The following is a 24082-nucleotide window of genomic DNA, read 5'->3' on the forward strand; positions in this document are numbered from 1 at the left end:
AACCTTGTCTCCATTATTTTTGATGGTAGGAGTTGTAGTGGCTGGAGAAGGATTATTATTATTACTCTTTCTGCTAAAAATAAATTAGATTTTGTTGATGAATCTCTAATTTTTCCTACTGATAAAATCCTTCAAAAGCATGAATAAGGTGCATTAACATGATATTCTCATGGTTGCTTAATTCATTTTTCAAGAAAATTATTGAATTTGTTCTTTACTTCAAAAAATGTCAAAAAATTGTGGTCTAACCTGGAAGATAAGTTAGGTTAGACAAATGGAGCAAAATTATTTCAACTTCAAGAGAATTTAAGTTGTAGTTCATGAAAATTTCAGTATTTTTACTTATTTTACAAAACTAAAAACTTTATAGGATGAGTTAGATGGTGATCCGTCATGACTAGCACCCACACTAACCTCCGGTGGGAGAATCATTTTTACAGCTCAAAATAACAACATTCACAAGAGATAAGGAATTTGGAGATGCGGAAGCAGCCTAATTAAAGAAATAAGGCTAAGTCCCCATAAACTCAACAAAATCTAGTCAACAACTCAAACTATGCGAAAGTTTAACACCTAGAACCTGAAAGTCGGAGTACCAAAACTCTAAATAGACAACAAGCCTAAAAAAGGGGATGCAACCCCAACAAGTCATAAATTAACAGTGTTTAAAGTCTGAGTCCTGGTAGAAGGACTAGAATAAGGAGAGTTCACGATAGTCTGAAAGAAATGGCTCACCCTTGAACTCAAGCAGCAAACGATCCTCTAATCTATGTCTCTCCGCAGCTAACTGAATATGCGTTGTACTCAATAAAGACAAAGCAAGTGTAGTATCAGTATAGAAAATCAACAGTGTACTGGTAGGACCACGTAGCTAGCCAGTAAGCGAGTCATGGATAAATAAACACAACACATGAAGCACATATATATACAGAATAAACTTAACCATTTTCATCTCAAATTAGTACTCAGCATGATCACAGTCCACAGTCTCAATATTATGTAATTTCACATATGGTTCATCTCATTGGACCTACATCACTCAATATATGACCAAATGTGACACTCGGTCCAAAAGTTGTATCGGAATTGACTTTCGGTCCAAATGTGTGTTGGAACGTGACACCCAATTTAAATGTGTGTTGGAACATGATACCTGATCCAAGAATACAAGTGAGCCATAATCACAACAAATAATCCTATCATATCTACCAAGAATAGGTTCATCATAAGTCATGGCTAGTAAGTAATCATTTTACATGATTCATAACATTCTTTCCTATTTATATACACATATGCATATAATGGAGTAATTTCACAAGTACATGAATTACATACGGGAAACAAAACTGTCATCTACCTCGAAAGTAAACTTGACCACCCTAAAGTGTAGGAGCTTTCCCTTTTCGATTTCGTTTAGCTTGTTCTTGATCTAAAAATAATAATAACATATAAAGAATCAATACAAAGGCTTATCATCTCTGTGAGTGGCAGCAATGCAAGAAGAAATTGAAGTTCTTCATAAAAATAAAACATGAGATCTTGTTCAATTACCACAAGGAAGGAAGGTCATTGGAAATAAATGGATCTACAAGATCAAATGCAATGGTAATGATCAAGTGGAGAAATATCGTGCAAGATTGTTGGTGAAAGGATTCACTCAAAAAGAAGGTATAGACTTCAATGAGATATTTTCTCCGATGGTTTGACTCACAACAATTCGAGTGGTCCTGGCGATGTGTGCTACATTTAACTTGTACTTGGAGCAGTTAGATGTCAAAACTGCATTTCTTCATGGAGAACTTGAAAAAAAAAATTACATGCTCCAAACAGAAGGTTTTGAAGAACAGAAAAAGGAGAACTTGGTTTGCAGGTTGAACAAATCTCTATATGGTCTCAAACAGGCGCCTAGGTGTTGGTATAAGAGATTTGATTCCTTCATTATAGGCCTTGGATACAACAGACATAGTTCAGATCCTTGTGTTTATTACAAGAGATTTGTTGATGATGATTTTATTATTTTGCTGTTGTATGTTGATGACATATTGATAGCAGGACCCAACAAAGATTGTCTTACAAATTTAAAGGCACAGTTGGCTAGGGAGTTTGAAATGAAGGACTTGGGACCAGCAAATAAGATTCTAGGGATGCAAATTCACCGAGACAGAAATAATAGGAAGATTTGGTTTTCTCAAAAGAATTACTTGAAGAAAATCTTGAGACGCTTCAAGATGCAAGGTTGTAAGTCAATTTCTACCCCACTTCCTATTAATTTCAAGTTATCCTCAAGTATGAGTTCTAGCAATGAAGCAGAGAGGATGAAAATGTCTCGAGTACCGTATGCATCAGCAGTGGGAAGTTTAATGTTCGCCATGGTATGTACAAGATCTGACATTGCACAAGCAGTGGGAGTGGTTAGTCGATACATGGTTAATCCTGGTAGAGAGCATTGAAATACTGTTAAGAGGATCCTGAGATATATCAATGGTACCTCAGATGTTGCAATGTGTTATGAAGGATCAGACTTTACTGTTAAAGGTTATGTTGATTCAGATTATACAGGTGATCTTGATAAAAGCAAGTCCACCACAGGTTATATGTTTACTCTTGTTGGAGGAGCTGTAAGTTGGGTTTCAAAACTGCAATCTATCATAGCTACATCTACGACGGAAGCAGACTATGTAGCAGCTACACAAGCTAGCAAAGAGGCTATATGAATGTAGATGTTACTGGAGGAACTCGGGCACAAATAAAAGAAAGGTTGTTCTGTTTTGTGACAGTCAGAGCGCTTTGCATCTTGCAAAGAATCCAGCATTTCATTCAAGTACAAAGCACACACGAGTTCAGTATCACTTTGTTCGTGAGAAGGTGGAATAAGGCAGTGTGGACAGGGCATCGAATAAGGATAGTTCAGTATCACTTTGTTAATCGCTCTTTTTCCTATCATTATTCGATACAACAGGGAGATATATAGACAACTGAATTACATAGTATTACAGGGCATGTGGGCAGGAATGATTTTTGGAGGGACAGCTTTGCAGACGATAATACTGACTTTTATAACATATCGTTGTGATTGGGAGAAAGAGGTACTAAACTAATACTAGTAATTAATACATTATCTTGTTTGTTTTCCATGAAAATACAAAATTCTGGAGCTTATTTTTCCATCTCCCCCACCCCATCCTTTTATGAAACCGTAAATATCTTAATAATAAGAATTAATGTAGTGGTACAATTTTTTTTTTGGCAGGCTAGAAAAGCTACAATGCAAGTTGAAAAGTGGACGGAGCCACCTCCAGTTAGTCAATCATAGATGATAATTTTCTTTGCTATTTATTCTTTGAGAAACAATCGTGTTATTTTTGTGCCAGAGAATTTTGTTCAATGAATAGTAGTATAAATAAACCAACATTAGTGTGACTAATAATTAATCAAGTATGACAAGCTCATGATATTTAGCATGATCTTAAGATTATTTTGCTGAATATAAAGAGCAGTAAAGTAATAATATTATATGTTTACGTGGAAAGCACTCAATTCAGAAGGATGAAAAAATATGACTTGCATCTTTACAGGATATGTTTCAACTTTTACTAAAACAGTGAACCTTAATAAAATTCAGATTACGAAAAATGCAACTTAGGAGCTAGCTGTAATCTCTCTTACAACTGTCTGTCTATACAGATTTTTGAGTCCCCTTTTAATTATCCTTAACTTGGAGTTGAAAATAGGTATAATTACTCGGTCACAATTCTAATACAAAATATCTGAACTTAAAAATTGTAAAACATATGAATATGAAATGGTTTTTTAAATATGATCTTTTGTATTAAGTCGCACTTTGTTTGATTTCTGCCCCTTTTTTTTAGATAAATTTTCATTCAGTACTAGTGTGTGAGTCTCTTTAGTGATAGATTAATCCGTAAAGACAAATGAGTTAGCCACAGACAGACACACAAAAAAAACTTTATAGGATAAAGATTAGGAGATGTGCTAGTCATGTTGGAGTAGGTGTAAGTTTGGAATTAGCAGGAATTTTATAGTACTCACTCTCCCAAATTGTTGCTATCATTGAGGTCCACAGTGAGCGTAATTTGTGTCATAAGTTAGATTTTTATGTTTGTGAACATTATGTTGATAGTTTAATTGTATTTTCTCTGAATAGTTTAAGTGTGAAACTAAAAAAAATAGATAGTTTAAATATATTATTGACGCTTCAGTCTTTATGTTATAAACAAGAATGAGATTGTCGGCATATAAGGGTGGGTGGAGCAAGTGCTAGAAGTTGACATACGGGTTCATTCAAACTTATTAGCTTTACTTCAAATATTGTATTTATATTAAGAAATTTACTATTTATACATGTACAAATATCAAATTTAGAATCTAATTACTAAATAATGTTATCTTAAAATTTAAAACTCATAAAATTTAAATTCTAGATCCACTCCAAACCATACAAAAGTGTGTAGTCCCCTGTGCAAAAAAACATCTAATCTATCATGTTGTGAATTTCATATATATTATTAAATTTGCAACAAAAAACTAGCAGACACAGTCATCTACATTAATGTTTTATACCCATCAAACATTTTTGGAACAAGAAATACTCTTTATGTCCGACTCTACTTGTCAACTATATTAAAAATAGATGTATAACAATATTTGTTCAATTTGAAAAATCAATGTATTATTTATCTATTTGTGTCCATTGTACCCTTGCTATTAGATACTATTATTCAATATCTAATATATTTCCCAAAACATTAAATTTAATATATTCAAAGAGCAATATAATAATACTACCCCTAGTATTTATTATTTTTTAAGTGTCAAATCAATAATGAACAATTATTTTTGAACGGAGGAATATTAAGATCACTTATTTGTATTCACATTGAGTACAGAACATCATCAGTTTCAAACAACAGGACTGCCATCATTCCATACACAAAAATGAGCCTTTTTCACATATGAAAACCATATTCACAACTATTTCAAACATAGAAAACTCCAAATAGGCTAACGGTCAAAATTAGGCTTCTGGCCCACCTGTCCCCAATTGACTTCTATGCAGCAGCAATCAAAAATTGTTGAATTTTTCCTGCAAATCTTTGTTGTGATGACCAAGTTAACTCATCAGAATTCTCATCAACATTCCATAGTAATAAACTTTGTTTTTCCCTTTCATATTTCACCTTTTCCATATCCATTTTCTTTTGACTTACCATTTCCCAAAACAAATCATTCTTTCTTCTTATAAACAATTCATTCAATTTTTTCCTGCATCCCTCAAGCCTTGACAAACACAAAATCAACTCGGACAAATCAAGGTAACTCAAACACGAAACTCGGTCCGATAACTCAACGAGTCGTATCATTATATGGTACTGAGTCGATCGATAATCTTCCGCAATTAATATCATAATTTCATGAACTAAGTCAATTTTTTGACAATATTGTGACTCAGGCGCTTCACAAATTCCTTCCACCAAACACACCAATGATTCCATTTCCGTTACGGAATTAGAAAAACCAATATTATTTTCCTTATGATTCTCAATTTTATCGAAATTTATCGATAATCTTGACGAAGGAGAAATATATGAACCCAATTTCCTAGACGTTATCATGTTACGTTCAAGGACGTTAGCGTACCACCGTACCCACGACGAAAGTTGTCGTGTTTCGACGTCGGATGTATCGTAAAATCCCGAAAGATTGAGCGAATTATGGCCACCGGAGGAAGGGAAAAATGATGCATGATCTTTGTATAAATTTGAACCTTTAGCCATAATGTTATGAAAAATGAATAGACATTTTAAGGCAACGTACGGATTACGGGTACTATGAAGCCGGTTCATGATGGCATCGATACACGCATAAATGGCCGGGAGGGAGTGGTCCCCGGCGGAGATGATGGCGGCGATGTGATGGTTCCGCGGTGGAGATGCGGAGGCGTGTGTGGTGGCACGTATGACGGTGACTTGGATTGATGAAACGCTGCGTTTTGTTGAAAAGTTGGCTTTGATAAGGGATGCTTTGTCTTTGAAAATACCGATAATGTCCCTGAGTATTCTTTTTCTGCTCATAGTTTTGGAGATTTTTGGCCCCCTTTTTGGGGGGGATTTTTAGAGAAAGAAAAAAATGGAAGAAAAAGAGAAGGGAATTAAGAGGATGGAAAAAGGAGTTTATAAGGCGTGTATAAATAACAGCTTCTTGAAACGTTGTGAATTGCTTTAATTTGAAGTTTCAAAATTTGTCGACATATCCGTGTTTGAAATTTGAATTAATACATAGTAAGAAAGTGACATGTGACTTTTATTTAATTAATTAATTAATTATGAAAGGATTAATTAATTATGAGAGGATGAATACTTCAAAAGGACCAAAAAAATAAAAAAACCAAACCAACCATTTCCATAGGCAACTGTTTGTACCTCTTAATATCTTAATAAGGAGCCACCTTGACCTTAATATTTGTGGAATAATTATTGAAACACTTTTTCATTAAAATTGGCCCCACATGACAAGTGACAAGTCCACAATTTTGCGTTGAAAAACTAGAAGACCTTTCATATATAATCATGTTTCATTTAGATGCTACCACTTTGATTGAATTTATAAGAAACTTGATGGAAACTGCAAAATAAATTACACTTTCAATAAGTTAAGTTTACCTTTGTTGTTGTTGTAAATGTAAAAGAAACTTCATCAAAAATGAATATAAACTTTAAGCCATATTTCTAGTGCATAAAAGTTACAAACTTATTCACTCCAAAATAATTTCAGATACGTGGATTTAAAGTTCAAGCTTGTACAATTAAAATTTTCATATGGTTGAAGATTTAAAGTTTTCAACATTTTTGCCCTGAACTTCATTTATATGTAACTTCGAACACCATATATCTAAAATTATTTTAAAATGAATAGACGTGCAAAAAAACTTTTAAAATTGAATACAAATTGAATAACAACATTCAAATAAAGTATCAATTCATTGAAATTTTTACAAATGACTAGAATGAAGAAAAGGATTTGTTAGTGCAAACCCAAAGTAAGAGCTCGAAGTACACTAACCTAAAGAGTGTGTCCAACTCAAAGGAAATCTCAAAATAAAATATATAAAGTTGTTGCAGATTTAATATGATAGACATTTTGCTTGTTGCTAAAGTATCGTTATAATCAATTTGATGAATAAGGCCAAAATAAAGAAAAATAATCAAATTGATTAGTATGATTAGAAACGTAGTTCGTAGTAATAATTCATTGGCCTTTATGCATCAAGCAGGAAATTTGACCCTAAACAATTAAATTTCTTCATTTCTATTCTTTTCCTCTGTCATATAAATTGAAATGATAACAAGATAATATCATAAAAAAATATTTTAAATTTGAGTATATACAAAATTAGTGTAACGAAATTAATGTTTAAAAAGAATATCATATAAGTATCTCTCAAATACTTGAACTACCTGATCTAAGTTTATTAAACGATCGTTCACCGCTACTATCTTTCTCAAAAATGCGATCAAACGGCGACTTAACGGACTTAAACAAATTCTTGGAAACTGCCGTTAAATCATCTCCAACTCCGTTACCATCCTTAGAAGACCGGGTTGAACCGCCCCTCGAAAAGAAAGGTGGAACTGTTATAAACCCCCACCGGTCTGCCCGGCCTTCCTCATTAAACCGCTCATAATTCTCATGATTAATCCGGGCTGAACCGGTACCCACGCTACTACTTCTGTAACCTTTTGTCATACTTCTTTCGCTTGGAAACAACGAGTTGCTTTGTGCTCGAATTGAACCTGAATTAATAAATTTCTCTCGAAACTCCTCAGGTAGCCTTAAAGTAAACCGCTCACAATCTGCACCGGGTTGAACCGGTGAGTGACCCGTCGAATGACACCTCGGAAATTTTCCAGTAATTTTTGAAGTTGCCCTTGGTGGACGATTAAGTACAGGTGTTTGCGCTATATTTATCACTTCAGGTGAAGCAATGTTGTTGATATCTATGACTGCTGAGTCATTTATCTCATGGACCGGGTTTCCGAATTCTGTGTCGGATGACTCAGAATTTGGGTAGTGACCCGGAACGGCGATTTTAAAATCGCCGGGGTTCAGGATTAAAATGGCACGACAAACAGGACAGGTAATGTGAGAAAATAACCAAGCGTCAATGCAATTTGGGTGAAAAACGTGAGAGCATTTAGGAAGAAGTCGAAGAGTTTCATCATCTTCGAATTCGTTTAAGCAAATTGCACATTCTAATGCTGATTTCCCAATTTTGTGATCCTTAACATCAGAGTAAACAAACATAGGGAAAGAGGCAATTACGACTGGGTCTAGTCCACGCGCTCGAGCGCCGCGTCGTCCAGAATCTTCGTCTCCGAATTCGAAGTCGTTGGCGAAGCGACGCTCGGCACATTGACGGACGTAGACTGAAACAATGCCCATAGCGAAGAAAACACTGATAAGTGTAACTAGAATGATGGCCGTCGGTGGGCTGATTTTTATTTTCGTGTCAAATGAAAATGATGATGGTGGTGGTGATGGTGTTGTTTCTGATTGTGATGTGGCACGCATCGCGATAAGACAAAAACAGAGGAAAATGAGGCAGAGGCCATGGCTGAATTCGATTAATTTCTTCATTAGAAAAAAATAATAATCAGATGAATGATCGACAAATAAAGGTTCATTTGGTAATACTTAATATTGTGACATATTAGAGGAGATTGATTATAGGTTATAAGTTTAGTGCCGGACGTGGATCGAAGAATATATATATACAAGTTGAGGCATTTTAGTTAAGGACGTGGGGCTGGAAGGTTTCGTTTGTTTTAAGGGAGATAAAGATAATGACTTCTTTTGACCGAGTTGAGTGAGTTGGTGGCGCGAGGGCAAATAGGGCATAACGATCAACTCAATTTTCTTCATCGAAAAATTATATTATATATAAAATTAATTATTCTATTGCAACATAAATCAAGATTGAAGGTGACTTCACTATACTTGTTTAGAGTTGGAATTTCCAACTCTAAAGCCTTTTTTGTGCACATATATGCTCCTGTTACCTTTATTTACATTTTTGTATATATATAATTTAATTTTTTTAAGAAAAAAGTTTTAATTTTGCTAGTGATTAAGGGTGAAAAAAAACTCTACTGATTTTATCCTACAAGAGAAGAGTTAATCATTAGTGGTCTTGACAATGAAGGAAGAGCAACAAAGAATAATTGGTTCGTGGCACTCATGTTTCCTACTAATTAGGTAGAACTAATCATTAAACGACTTAAAGATTTAAAAAGATTTTTCAATTTGTTTATTCTAGTCAAGTATTTGGGGGCATGCTCCATCATTTTCACAAAGAAATTACTTTAGGGGTTGTTTAGTAAGCGGAATGAATAAGTAAGAATATCTCATAGGATTATTTTATTTCATATTTTCTATATAAGATATTAATTTTATTATTTTAGTACAAATTATATGATAAAATAATCATAAGATTAACTAATACCTCAACTCAAACATGAGATAAAGTTAATCTCATATTTTATTTTAAAATTACTATTCTCATCACACGAACCACGTATTTATAGTTTGCCGCTACTTGTTTGAAAACCAATTCGACAAATCTTGGTAAAATAAGATTAGGTATTGTAATTCAATGGTGAATAGATGGGAAAACGCCTTCAATCATATACTTGAACTTACAAGAACCAAAACACAAGTAACAAATTAGATGATTAAAACAAAGTTATATATTGAACTTGACTGACTAGTCTTTATCTCCCTTCTTTTGTAGCTAGGGGGAAAAAGAGAAAATATCAAAAATAGTCCCTTAACTATGGAAATAGATCTAAAATGGTCCCTTAATTATACACTTACTAGATTTAGTTCTTTAACTATTCAAAAACTTATTATGTTTGGTCCCTTAATTATACACTTACCAATTTTAGGCCCTGAACTATACACTTATCGATTTTAGTCCTTTAAGTAACAATGTTTGAAAAAAATTGTTCTTGACAGCTACGCTAGCTATGTTTCAATATGTAATTGACAAAAAAAAATGGATAATAATTGTTGATTTAATCATCATCTGGTATCAGTATGTTTTTCTCCCCCGACTAATCCAATTTTAACACCATGTAGGGTCTATATTTGAAAGAAATGTATTTTCTACCAGAAATTTCTTTTCATCTAAAGCTCGAGCGCACCGCTCCTAATTACGAATTGAGATATCTCACTCATCCTAGCATATTTGTTGGTGGTCCAATAAAAGCCTTTGATTACGACAATAACTACCCTTTACTAAATTAAGGAATTATTTTCACCAAATCATTCAATTTAAGATTGCTTATTGAGTAAGTCTGATCCTTTTATCTTTCACATCGGACACGTAACTATATTAACGTTAACATAGATTACTTCAAGTCCTTTCTCTTCTTTAAGTTAACATATGTATTACAATAGAATTCTAATCATGGATGCTCTTATGATGACTAATGACATATAAATCTAATCATTGTTAAGTAACTGATTAACCATTTAAGCCATATTGATTTAATCTCTGTATTAAGTAAAACCATTAGCATTAATAATCATCGAATTAATTCGCTTGCTAGCTTTCTGCAAGTTAATTAGCGTTAACCGTGTCTATTTTTATGATGAATAAGCGGAAATTAATCAAATGATTATTAAGTACTGATCACTTGTTATTCTAGTTGTACTTCAAGTATTATGATATTATAATTTTGCATATGAAGAAGATGTGATCTTGTTAGCAATATTTAAGTAAGCAAAATATGGGAACACCTTTTTTATCAACATAGTAAGAGAGTGGTGACAGGGTAAATCATGATTTTCCTAATATAACACATCATTAATAATTGAGCTTGTCATACATTGTAAGTTTCAAGATATGTTGGGAACATTAATCAAAATAACAGTTCAATGAAATTGGATTAATTCTTAATTGGGACAAAATCATCCCTCCAAGTTTGGCTTAAAAATCAAACTCCTCCAACTTTCAACAATAATCATTTTTACCCCTTATCCTAATTAATTTTTCAAAATGCCTATTTTACCCTTTGTATTATCAACCTTTGTCTTCTTTTTTTTACTTCTTTAAAATCATGATATTTTTTTATTCTAGGTAACAAATTTTCTATTAAAAACAAAAATTATTTTTTCTATTCGAAAAAACTAAAGTAAAAAATCCTAATTGAATATATAAATTATTGATGTTCTATAATGAAATAAATGAGTAAAGTAAAAAGTGAATATTTTAATAATAATCAAAACTCTAATGCATATTATTTATCTTTCTTAATCTAAGTATTTATAGATTTTTATTTAAGCACATTAAAATTATAAGTAGAATAATTTGTTTATCAGTTTGTAATTAAAATTTATGTTATTATTTATGATTATTATTTTAATATTACATGCATTTAATATGTATATGTATATAAATGCATGTTTCAATTCTCTCTTATTCTTAAATGTCTGAATAGATAAATGATTTTTGATTGTTAATAATGAAATTTAATTTTTTTTATAGACTATAACCTATTATTTTTATTTGTATAAATAGGTGATGGAAGATAGAAAATCAAGGACAAAATAGATATTTCATGGGATAAAACAGGAAAAATAATTATTATTGAAAGTTGGAGAGGAGGTGGAGTTTGATTTTTAAAACAAATTTCGGGAGGAAAATAATTTTGACCCATTCTTAATTAACTCCAATAGCATACATGGATTTACAGTGAAATCCTACATCGCTTGGGCTTTTACCATCTTCCAGTTGGATTTCTTCATAGAATCCATTGCATTTCAAGCCCAACTCCCATATTTGATTAGTCCTATAAAACTTTAATAACAATAATAATAAGAGGTCCCTAATAATAATAATATTATTATTATTATAGGACCATAATGATACTCGCCATTGTAAATTTGTAATTGATCAAAAATCTTGTCTTTCTTGATTTGGGTTGTCTGGGTGTCAATCTAGATATACTTTTTACTCCTACTCTACATACTCCCTCCTCCCTTTTGATAGGTTTACTTTACCGAGAAGGGTTATATCGGAGACTCAAAAGTGGAAAGTACTCTTTTATTTTTAGTTAAAGATTTCAAATTCATTTTTTTTTAAATATGGATCAAAATTATTTTTGTTAGGAAATGTTTTATCTCAAATATGGGATTTTTCGGTGCAAATCCATATTTAGTCGGATTTTAATACAGGCACTAGACACCGGATGAGAAATCAAAGAAAATAAAGATAAGTGTTCTTTAATTGGATATAAACAATAACGTTTAAATAACGTAGAAAAACTTTTAAAATATGTGGTCTAAAAATAAGCTCTTTATTTCTGTTCCCCAAACTATTCCTTTTATCACACAATGTTGTGGATTCAAAAACAATATTTACAATAACACATTTTTGTTTTGGTTGGAAGCCCATTGACAATTCTTCACCCTAAATCCTACATTCTTCACACAGTATTCACAACAACACATTTCTTCCACCATTTAATTGAGGTCTTTTACATCCGCCTAAATAACTTACCTATGTACATTTTTACTTCATTGGCAGGCAATGAACAATTGTACTCTTTCTTTTAGTAAATGATTTTTCTCCTTTTACCAAGAAAGCGTAAGACAATTTTGAGGGGAAAATGTTTTCGAATAGAATTTTTTCAATCTTCAAGATTGAACTCGAGATTTCTAGTTAAAGCCGGAGGATTTCTATACTTCCTGCCACAATCCTTATTGGTATTGACAGAACTACCGTATTAGACCTACATCCATAACATATATATTAATTTTACCTATGCTTTCAAATAATTACGTATCTTACCTTTAATTAAGAGTTTTCGATCATATATTGAGAAAGACACACTTAGATACATGTATTTTTGGTACTAGATACATTAAAAATAACGAGAGAGGCGAGCAAGATGAGGAGGAAGGTGAATGAAATAGTCATGTACTTTAGATACATGCGAATCACACTAGAAACATGTATCTAGTCTGATTCGCATATATCTTGCATACCATATACATATGAGAGTGGTGAGTGAGATTTGTCGAGTATCCCAGATAGATAAGAATTTACTTAGATACAGTGTATCTAGATGACAATAACAACTAGATGGGTGAAAGTCGTTTTACCTAAAAATGTTAAAGATCCAGCAATGAGAGTACCGCGATCAAATCAGCCAGCATAAAATTCAGATGAACTACCGGTCAAAATCATTCCTAGACCCACAAATAATAACAACACAGTGAGAAAAAAAGGACGTAGCTGTTTTGATAACTTTTTTGTTTCAATTTTTGACTTTAACAAAGTTTAAGAAAATAAAAAAAAAATCTTTTAAATTTTATAATCTTAAGTTAAAGATATACAAAGAATGCATAATATATAAATGTGGCTTTTAACTTTACCTCAATTAATATTTATACCTTTCAACTTTAATTTTGCACAAGTATACGTTTAAACTTTTATAAGGTTGAACAAGTAGACACACATATCCTATGTGGCATAATACATATAAAACGCCACCGTAAGATGTGAATTGTCACGTGAGATGTATGTGTCTATTTATTTATAAGTGTCTGGTTGTTTACACCCAAAATTAGATGACATAAATATAACAAAGGTTAAATTAAAAAACATGTTTATGCAATATGCCTATATAAAATGTATCAAAAATATTCTTTAATCTCATGGTATTAAACATGTTAGCATGAAAAATTATAGCATGTTTATGCAATATTTTCTTTGACACGAATTTTAAAAAAAATATGACAAAAAAATTAAAACCAACGAGTACTAATTAATAGTAAACTTTACCTAAATCCCATAATGGAAAAGTTTAATTACTATACATCCCACATTGTATCAAAATTACCCGATATCCCCTTTTTTTCAACTTTTCTGATACATTAGATTTGTATCTGATACATCAATTATCCAATCAGTAATTAATGAAGATCATCTATTTATGGATATTATCTTAATATAAGGGATGATTGGTATCAAATCAATTAGTGATCTAATTAATGGGATTAATTTGGCCCAAAAAAGAACGGTTGTGCAGTTGAAGATTTAAGCCAAAAAAAAAAGAGCATAAAAACAAACCAATTTCGTTTCCATTTTTTTTCCAGTTTGGGTTATGTATCTGATAGATCAGTTATGTATATGATACATCAATTGTTAAAAAAAACAATTGTTATGTCCATGAAGATTCAAGCCAAAAAACACAGCGTCGTCTCGAATGGAAAAAACAGAGCATCAATTCATACCGAAGTTGATTTCATTTATTTTTCAACTTTTGCTGATACATAGGTTATGTATCTGATACATAACTTTAGCTATATAATAGTTAATGCACATCAGCTATTTATGGATAAAAGATTGGCTCTTTATATCAATTATTGATCTATTAAAGAAGGCGACAGTTATGTAGATGAATTTTGAAGTCAAAAGTCAGAGCATCGAGTACAAGAAAAACAACAGAGCATCAATTCAAAGCAAACTTCGCGTTTCATCAATTAATCGATATGAATATCCCGATACTACTGAGACATTCTGGAGTTTGGCAATCCGATATTACTTATGAACAATACAAAAGTGATGGAATCGTTGTCGGTGACAATGTATCTTACTCAAATTTAAAAGCAGCAATCGCTGCTGAATTGAGTGTGGATGAATCAGAGAAAGAAATTGAAATCCGATACATAGTTGAAGGTAACTCGTCGCCAATATATATTCGTAATGATATGGGTGTTAATCTTTACGTAGAGTTGAAGAAGAAAGAGCCTGGTTTCGTGAATTATCCCCTTTGCATATCAAGCTTTGATATAAAAAGATGTGAGATAAAATCATTCGACAGTACATCTGGAGCAATCGTTTGTGCCGAATCAAATGCGAATGAGTTCCATAATTTTGGTTTAGAAGAATCTGGTAAAGTTGCAAGTTGTTATATAGCAGAATCGGAGTTGACGAACTACATAGATGATACAAATGGTGCGGAAGTGAAGGAGAATCAATTCTATAAGGATAAAGCAACTCTAGTTGATGTAATGGCCAAATACAAAATCAATAATGAATTTAATTTCAAGGTTAAAAGATCCGACAGTAAAAGGTATGCGCATATTCTGCATTTGAAAATTTTGATGTTGTTTAGTATCCAACATTATGTATCAGATACATATTACTGTGTGTATCTGATACATTCTTAAAGTAAAATGATTTTTCATGTCATGATACATCAAAACTACATTTCTGCATCTGGAAATTTTGATGTTGGATAGTATCCAACAGTATGTATCAGATACATATTACTGTGTGTATCTGATACATTCTTAAAGTAAAATGATTTTTCATGTCATGATACATCAAAACTACATTTCTGCATCTGGAAATTTTGATGTTGGATAGTATCCAACAGTATGTATCAGATACATATTACTGTGTGTATCTGATACATTCTTAAAGTAAAATGATTTTTCATGTCATGATACATCAAAACTACATTTCTGCATCTGGAAATTTTGATGTTGGATAGTATCCAACAGTATGTATCAGATACATATTACTGTGTGTATCTGATACATTCTTAAAGTAAAATAATTTTTCATGTCATGATACATCAAAACTCCATTTCTGCATCTGGAAATTTTGATGTTGGATAGTATCCAACAGTATGTATCAGATACATATTACTGTGTGTATCTGATACATTCTTAAAGTAAAATAATTTTTCATGTCATGATACATCAAAACTCCATTTCTGCATTTGGAAATTTTGATGTTGGATAGTATCCAACAGTATGTATCAGATACATATTACTGTATGTATCTGATACATTCTTAAAATAAAATAATTTTTCATGTCATGATACATCAAAACTACATTCCTGTAACTCAGTTAAAAAATGATAATAATGCTGTCAGTATGTATCAGGTTCATAATACTCTATGTATCAGATGTTTTTTTAACAATACATACAAAGAAGCATGTATCAAGTACATGGGTTGACACACTTCCTATCAGTATGTCACTGTATTTGTTCATATTATAAATGAAAAAATATTGATATGATACATGTCATTTTTTTAATACAAATGCAGTTATGTGATAGTATGCCTTTCAGAAGGATGTTGTTGGAGAATGAAAGCTTCATGTTGGAAAAAAACGGATATATTCAAAGTTAGATATTTCAATAGTGAACATTCATGTGCATTGAGAGATAGGATTTTCAACAAAGTTCATGCTACAAAGGCTTTTGTTAGTGCATTCACAGCCCCTAAATTGGTTAATCATAAGAGAATTGTCACCCCTAATGATATACGAGAGGATATTAAATCAGCGTATGGAATTGATATTACCTATCAACAGGCATGGCGTTCAAAAGAGCATGCTTTGCAGATGTTAAGAGGAAAACCTGCTGATGGATATAGACAGCTGCCTGTATATATACATATTCTAAAAACCGTATATCCAAATTCGTACATAAGTATGCACAAGTCATCAACTGATGAATTCATGTATTTGTTCATAGCGTTAAGGCCCTTGATGAGGGGGTTTCAGTTTTGTCGACCAGTAGTTGTTGTTGACGGTGCACATCTTGATGGACCTTATAAAGGGACGTTTGTATCAGCTAGCACACTTGATGGGGCAGGTATTACTTTCTTATACTGTGTCTTATTGAATAATAGTGTGTCATCTCATTTTTCACGTTTGTTGTGATTCTGATGAATTCTAATAACTATTGTATCGCTATTATTGATTTATTAGGTTGCATATTGCCGTTGGCGTATGGTATTGTTGATACGGAAAATGATTCATCATGGACGTGGTTTTTTCAGAATTTCAAGAATGCATTTGGAGAGAGGGACAATATGTGTGTTGTATCAGATAGGAACGAAAGCATAATCAAGAGTGTAAGCATGGTATTTCCCAATGTTCCTCATTTTGCATGCATATGGCATATATGGAAAAATGTGTGTACTAAATACAGAAGGAGCAAAGCTGTACTAAGTGACATCTTCTATTCAATGGCCAAGGCATACCGAAAAGATGAAGTCGATAAATTAATGGCCAAAGTTGAAAGAATCGATCAACGGGTGGCACAATATTTAAAAAATGCAGGATACGAAAAGTGGTCAAGGGTTCATGCCACTGTCAACAGAGGTAGAATGATGACTTCTAACATCGCAGAATGTATCAATGGATGTCTTGTTGAAGCACGAGAGCTGCCTATAATTGACTTTTTGGAGCAAACGAGAATGTTATTTGGTTCTTGGAACTGCAAAAATAGAGAAATAGCATCTTATACAAAACATACTTTGGGTAGAAAATTCGAAGATATCCTAGTTTCAAACACGATCAAGTGTTCGAGAATGAAGGTACACGATACATACTTTCTGACGCATATATACTGATACATCAGTGTAGATACATGATAGATACTTTCTGATACATACTTTCTGATACATATATATTGATACATCCGTTCTAATACATCATTTCTGTAATTGAATCATACTTTATGATACATATATGTGTTATTTATTTCTTGGTGGCTGATGATTCATCAGTTATGTATAACATGTGCTAATTAAATAATGAAACTTCAATTATGATACATAAGTTCTATATTTGATACATAAGTTCTGATACATATATGTAAAGATTATTTTCCTTCAGGCTGATGATTAATCAGTTATGCATAAATTGTTCTAAATATATACTGATACATCAGTGTAGATACATTATTAGTGTAGATGATACATAAGTACTATTAGATATATGTGAAGTTTATTTATATCAGTTTGTTGCTTCGTCATTCAAGTAAAGCCTGTGTTCATTATACACTGATATATCAATTCAGATACATCAAAATGTGTAGTTGATACATAAGTACTGACACATATAAACATAACATGTTTAAAATACATACTGATACATCAGTTCTGATACATCATTTCTGTAATTGATACGTACTTTCTGATACATATATGTGAAATTTATTTCTTGCTGATTGTTGATTCACCTGATATGTATATCCTGTGATAATTATTACCCTTTAACATCAGTTCTGATACATAGTTGTGTATGTGAGGAAGCAATACTGATACATAAATTTGAAATATAATTCCTGCAGGTTGTTGCTTCATCAGAGTATCTTTATTCTGTTTACGAATTAGGTATAAGATACATTGTGTGTCTAGAGAGAAAAACATGCACTTGTGGTAGATTTCAACTAGACGAGATACCATGTCCACATGCAATTGCAGTGTTGAAGAGCAAGAACATTACTGACCTGCACCCATATTGTTCTGATTACTACAAACCAGAGGCGTTGGCAAATACTTATGAATTACCAATGGTTCCAATGCCAGATAAGAAAGACTGGACTGCTCCGAAGGAAATTTTGGAAGAAATTGTCTTGCCGCCAATATACAAAAGGATGCCAGGAAGACCAAAGAAAGGGAGAAAAAAGTTTGCTAATGAGAAAATAACAAGTAGCACAAATTCTTGTGGACGTTGTGGCCACGAAGGCCACAACAGAAAGACTTGTAATTTCATTCCTAAATAGATATGATGTTTGTGGTATCTCGGTGTACATTCTAATTGAATCATAAAATAACATCTATTATTATATTTTATATTTGAATTTGACACGTGACATAAATATAAAAATCTTTTAGTGACAATTTATTTATGTATCAAGATTAGAACATTTTATTGCTACAATTTTTTTAAAATAAAATACAGGACTTCCATCGGTTCGCCATGACTTGGATTAATGACAAATCTCACATGGTTTATTTTTTGGATCGTTATTTTCCCAAACATAAACATTCTTGTCTTTTCGACAACCATAATTACACAAAAGTTGTTGGTGATACATAAGATCCTATTTGATATAGGTTGTAGATTATCATATGCAGTAAATCTTGATAAATGCAAATCTGATACATAAGCAAGATGTATCATATACTTTAAATCTTGAGACAGAATTCTTATGCAAAAAAATTAATGTATCAGAATCATTAAATATTGAGAAATGAGAATCTGATACATGTGCATGATGTATCATAATAAAAAAAACTTGATTCCTGTATCAGAATTCACAAAATGTGACACTTATGAATATTATACTCGATACAAGTTTGATACAGTAGAGTATAAAACATAAACTTTGAATTTATATTCCATTTTGATACCAGAGAAAAACATAGTAAATCTGAGGTATGGAAATATTAAAATATACTAAATCTGATACATTACAGTTTATGTATCAGATACATTGGAAGAATCAGAATCACCTAAAATGTGTACTATCAAAAAAAATTTATTGAACATCAATCAGTTCTCCTTGGTTTGGAGATATGTCTCTCCTTGGTTTTTTTGGATCGTCGTTATCGCTAACATAACCATCCATGGCCTTCTGACAACCATATCTCCATAAGAGTGCGGCATATCTTGAACGGAAGAATTCAGCGTTTAGTCCGGTACTTGGAATAGAAATTCCATCACTAAGATATTCAGCAAACATGGCCAGGAAAACTCCACAATCCCTGCAAATAAAGGAATACAGGAATTTAAAAAAAGTAAAATTGACATATGAATGATTTAGGTATACATAGCCGATGTTAAAACTCACAAGCTGCCACTTCCCTGTTGCGCAATTCCTTCAACATACTCAACTGCTAATGGGTGATGTGGTTCAAGCATATTACCGGTTGATTTGTCCTTGTATGAATCAAGAGACGACCAATCAGTACGTTCGTTGTTGTCAAAGAAACCACTATCTTGCAGGTATGTTGGTAGCATTGCTGCTATCTTTTGGATCTCTTGGAAAGGGTTGCTACTTCTTCGTCTAGGCGATGAATCATACACACGTATCAACCTCTCTTTCAACACAACTACCGCAAGAACCCAATGAAAATCCATGTCGCAGTTTACTGGAATGTATACCTCATCTACCAAATGCCAGGGCAAACCGGCTGGTATTGAGAAACCTCTTATTATGTTCTTCACGGATCTCTCTTGATGAGCTGTAACAGTGGCCCTTGCCATATCTTCTTGTGTAGAAATGTTAGGTGGAAGGTGATAGTAGCGTGTGTGTGCATATTCGATGTAATTTTTGAAAATGCAATTTGTCGTTGTGTATCGATACTGATTGCTCAACTGCATCTTCGATTTCTTCCGAAGGTAGTAAAATATTACATCGATGTGCTGCACATTTTAAGAAAGTATTAGTTATATAACAACTAGCATCACATATCAGATTATGTATGTATCAGATACATTTATCTATCTATGTATCAGATACATTAATATGTATGTATCAGGTAGTTAGTATGAGTTGTATCATATTATTTATGATGAAATTTTTACCTCATCGTTCCAGCATCTGTCCGGCTGTGACATTAGGTAGAACCAGTTCTTATCTTTAGGAAATGCCACAACAAAGTCCATTCTTTCAAATCCGAATGAAGAGCACTTAGATCTGTAATGATCCTCCTTCGAATTCCTGAATGGAAACTTGTAGTTTAATAACATAACAAATATAATACACGACTTGTATGGGTATAAGTTGAATATGTCATACTTACTTGTTGCCATGTGATTTTAGAAGTCCTTTATCTATCCATTCAGAGTATTCTGTGACAAGCTCGGAAGGGGGTTGATAGCATATACCAAAACCTTCAAAAGGGTGTGTCTGATGCGTAACATCTGACAAATTTTCCTTTCCCTTTTCACTCGACCCAAAGTTTGAAAGATACGGCGATTGTAAGATCTTCGAAGGAATCCTGCTTCTTCGAGATGGTGTCTTCGCATCGTCAGACAATACATTAGCTTTTGATGGAAGAGTGGTTGGTAGCTGGCTATCGCGTAATAGACATTCATCCTGAACTTGCTCATGACTAACAGCTGTCAATGGCATGGCTGGTAATGGAAGTCCGTATATTAGAGCATCTATCACATCCAGAGTTTCTGACGAAAATGGTGCTGAAGTATTGGATTCTGATGTGCTTGGTTTGATTTTTTTCTTTTTCAATCTCCTCGACTTGCTCTTCTACTTTGGCAGATTTATCATCAGCTACTCTTCCATCTTTCTTTACAGTGTTCTACACGTAATGTATAAAGTCATTAAAAAAATTAATAATGTTGATTTTATCTCAATAAAGAATCTGATACATTACCTGTAATGTATCAGAATCAGCAATAAGCTGATCAGTATCTGCTCTTTGTGGTTCCATTTGGTGTGCTGATACATCCTTGACGGATGGTTCATCTTCCTGGAAACATAATAACATTTACTTATGATATATATGTACTAAATGTCTAGATATATATATATTTAAAGAGGTAGAGCTTATACAAAATATATATACAGAATCAAATTATTCATCAATTTGTTTCTGATACATTACCTTTAATGTATCAGAATAAACTTGCTGATCAAATAATTCAGGAACATCTGCTAAAATGCTTTGTTCCGATATGTTGTCCACCTGATTTATCATGGTGGATGGTTCAGGTCCCTGAAAACATAATAACATTTACAATTGATACATGACAATGAAAATTATTCAGAAATTTAAAAGCATAAATATCAAATATTACATGATGTATGTACCTTAATATCTTCCTGGACATTAGATTTGTCATTTTTTTGGGGTGGGTCAGATTTATTTGCAAAATTGTGCACCTCCAATCCAGTAGGTGCTTCTTGTTGTTCAACCACATGGAATGATTGATCAAAATCATCTTTTTTAACTTGAGATGATGTGCCAGTCATTCGGTTCGCCATACTGTCGATGGCTTTCAAAAGATCAATGTGATTTGAATCCATTTTGTTCTCCAAACGCTTGAACTTCCGGTCAACCTTGATACATGTATATGAAAAATCAGAATGTATCATCTAATTAAAAGTATATTGTACGTGATACATCTTAAAGTAATAACTTACGTATCTCTTTAGAGACTTCTTTATGGACTTCTTCAATGCTTTGAATTGCATATGAATAATTCGATCCGAATGACCGGAAGATTCACCTCCTAAAGCTGACTTTGCCCCTGGTACATTGTCAGGAGAAACAGGCTTTTCTGATTCCTTTGGTGACTTTGCCCCCGGTTCATTGTCAGGAGAAACAAGATTTTCTGATTCATTTGGTGGTATGAAATCCTTGTGCATGTTGGCTGTTTCTACTTGAATTGGCTTTTTAGCAGGGGAAGTCTTCATTCTCTTGGAAGAAGGTGGAGAAGATGTCTCAGCGACATCCCTGGATCTCTTTAAAAATTCAGTGGGTGGTGTTGTTGAGAAGTCCTCAAATCCAGTGACTTCATGAGGTTTTCTGAAATTGACCTTGGCAGCCGATGTTGAATCTTCAGGTTTCTGTTGGCTGTCATGAACGACAATAGATTCCATTTCATGTTGAGATTGGACAATGTTGGAGCATGGATACTGCAAAAAAATTGAATAATTGATACATGTTAATTTTGATACATAGACATGATGTATCAGAAACATTACTCCTTCATACATGCTAAATTGATAGAAAAACAACATTATCTGATACATACATGCAGATGTATCATGAGATGTAATTCTAGATACATTATAATTTGATACATAAGATAGAGTTTTCATGAGTTGTAAATACTGATAAATGAGTTTTCATGAGCTGTAAATACCTTTCTGATACATACCATTATATGTATCAGAAAGGTTATATAAAGTATATGTATAAGATACATTATATCTTGATACATTTATATCCTGATACATAAATATATGAGCTGATACATCCACTTTATGAATCAAATTATACTGTATCAAGGTCATGGATATATAATGTATCTTAGATTTTATGTATAATGAATCAGTGCATAAACGAATAATATTCAAAGCATGTACCTCACTGAAGATGGTAGACATGAATGTCTCAAATTTTGGCTTCACGGCGACAACACGCCAGTTAAGAATTCTGGGAATTTTATTACCCACTCTTACAGCAATTTCAGAGGGAACTTGAGATGCACATTCATATATCCAAACATTCAGAGCGTATGGCATGCCGCCTAGACGATACATTTGTTTGGCATTTGAAAACTCCTGACGCATTCCTTTTATCAATTTTGAATATGCTAATTTCCCCCATGGATATTGCTCATAACTACCATCTTCTACCATCTTGAAATCATCAACTGATATAGGTGCATCACCTAGTTGAGAAAAAACAAAAGTATGGATGAAATAGAGAATGGCCATCTGAACGGCATCTTCGTTTGTTTTCCATCCTCCAACCAGAAAACGCTCAACGAAACGAGCTTTGTTGACCCCATTTTTGGCACCAGGAAAATATAAAGACAATAATCTACTTGCTTGATCATCAGAATACTTGAAGTCATTCATATTACCGGTGCATCGCAAACCAGTAATGATAGCAAAATCATTTATTGTAAATCGCAGTATATTACCCTGCACATGACGAATGTGCAGTTCTTCTTTGTTTTTTTGGTCTACCTCAAGAAGTAAGAGGCATTTGATGATTTGCCCTTGAAAGTTGCAGTTTGGCATATCTAAGTAGTGACCAAATATAGATTGCCTAAATAACTTTATACCTTCTTCACCTATTGATGATTCAAAATCATCAAGAAAATTAGCCCTATATGCCGTTCCGAATCTCAATGGGTGTGACGGGATCTTCTTGATGACGTATTTCATTCCCTGCATTGACATAAAAATAGTTAAATACAACTTGAACTCTATACATGGATACGATGTATCATATGCATTAAGATATCTGATGCATAAGATGAGATTCTGATACATACAGAAGATGTATCAGAAACAATTATATATTATATTCTGATACATACATGTATATGTATCAGAATCATTAAAATTTGAAACATCAAAAAATGACACTTACACATGGTATATCAGAAATAGTAAATCCCAAAAAAAATTGCATTTGAAAAATACATTATGTATCTGATACATAAATATATATGTATCAGAATCATTAAAACTTGAAATA

At 32.7% G+C, this 24082-nt stretch overlaps 4 protein-coding genes across 4 annotated transcripts; 1 reads left to right on the forward strand and 3 right to left on the reverse strand.

The window, feature by feature from the left end:
- Positions 1-4810: 4810 nt before the first annotated feature.
- Positions 4811-6206, reverse strand: LOC129904497 (putative clathrin assembly protein At4g40080). The gene has a single exon (XM_055980063.1). The coding sequence runs from the start codon at positions 6090-6092 to the stop codon at positions 5070-5072; it is 1023 nt and encodes a 340-aa protein (XP_055836038.1). The 5' UTR covers positions 6093-6206; the 3' UTR covers positions 4811-5069.
- A 1089-nt stretch (positions 6207-7295) lies between these two features.
- Positions 7296-8821, reverse strand: LOC129903187 (E3 ubiquitin-protein ligase ATL15-like). Its single transcript, XM_055978690.1, has one exon. It carries the CDS (start codon positions 8653-8655, stop codon positions 7459-7461), a length of 1197 nt encoding a protein of 398 aa, XP_055834665.1. The 5' UTR covers positions 8656-8821; the 3' UTR covers positions 7296-7458.
- Positions 8822-16526: 7705 nt separating this feature from the next.
- On the forward strand, positions 16527-18637 carry LOC129904162 (uncharacterized). The gene is made up of 3 exons (XM_055979706.1): positions 16527-16701; positions 16818-17428; positions 18187-18637. The coding sequence occupies exons 1-3, from the start codon at positions 16539-16541 to the stop codon at positions 18619-18621; spliced, it is 1209 nt and encodes a 402-aa protein (XP_055835681.1). The 5' UTR covers positions 16527-16538; the 3' UTR covers positions 18622-18637.
- A 743-nt stretch (positions 18638-19380) lies between these two features.
- Positions 19381-23754, reverse strand: LOC129903491 (uncharacterized; the record flags this gene model as incomplete). Its single annotated transcript, XM_055979059.1, has 9 exons — positions 19381-19606; positions 19693-20267; positions 20430-20565; positions 20648-21111; positions 21239-21334; positions 21470-21580; positions 21748-21924; positions 22048-22503; positions 22957-23754. Coding segments are annotated over 9 exons (3039 nt in total), but the record flags the coding sequence as incomplete, so codon positions are not given.
- Between the last annotated feature and the right edge of the window lie 328 nt (positions 23755-24082).

This window comes from Solanum dulcamara, chromosome 9, assembly GCF_947179165.1.
Source record: "Solanum dulcamara chromosome 9, daSolDulc1.2, whole genome shotgun sequence".
Classification (NCBI taxonomy): Eukaryota; Viridiplantae; Streptophyta; class Magnoliopsida; order Solanales; family Solanaceae; genus Solanum; species Solanum dulcamara.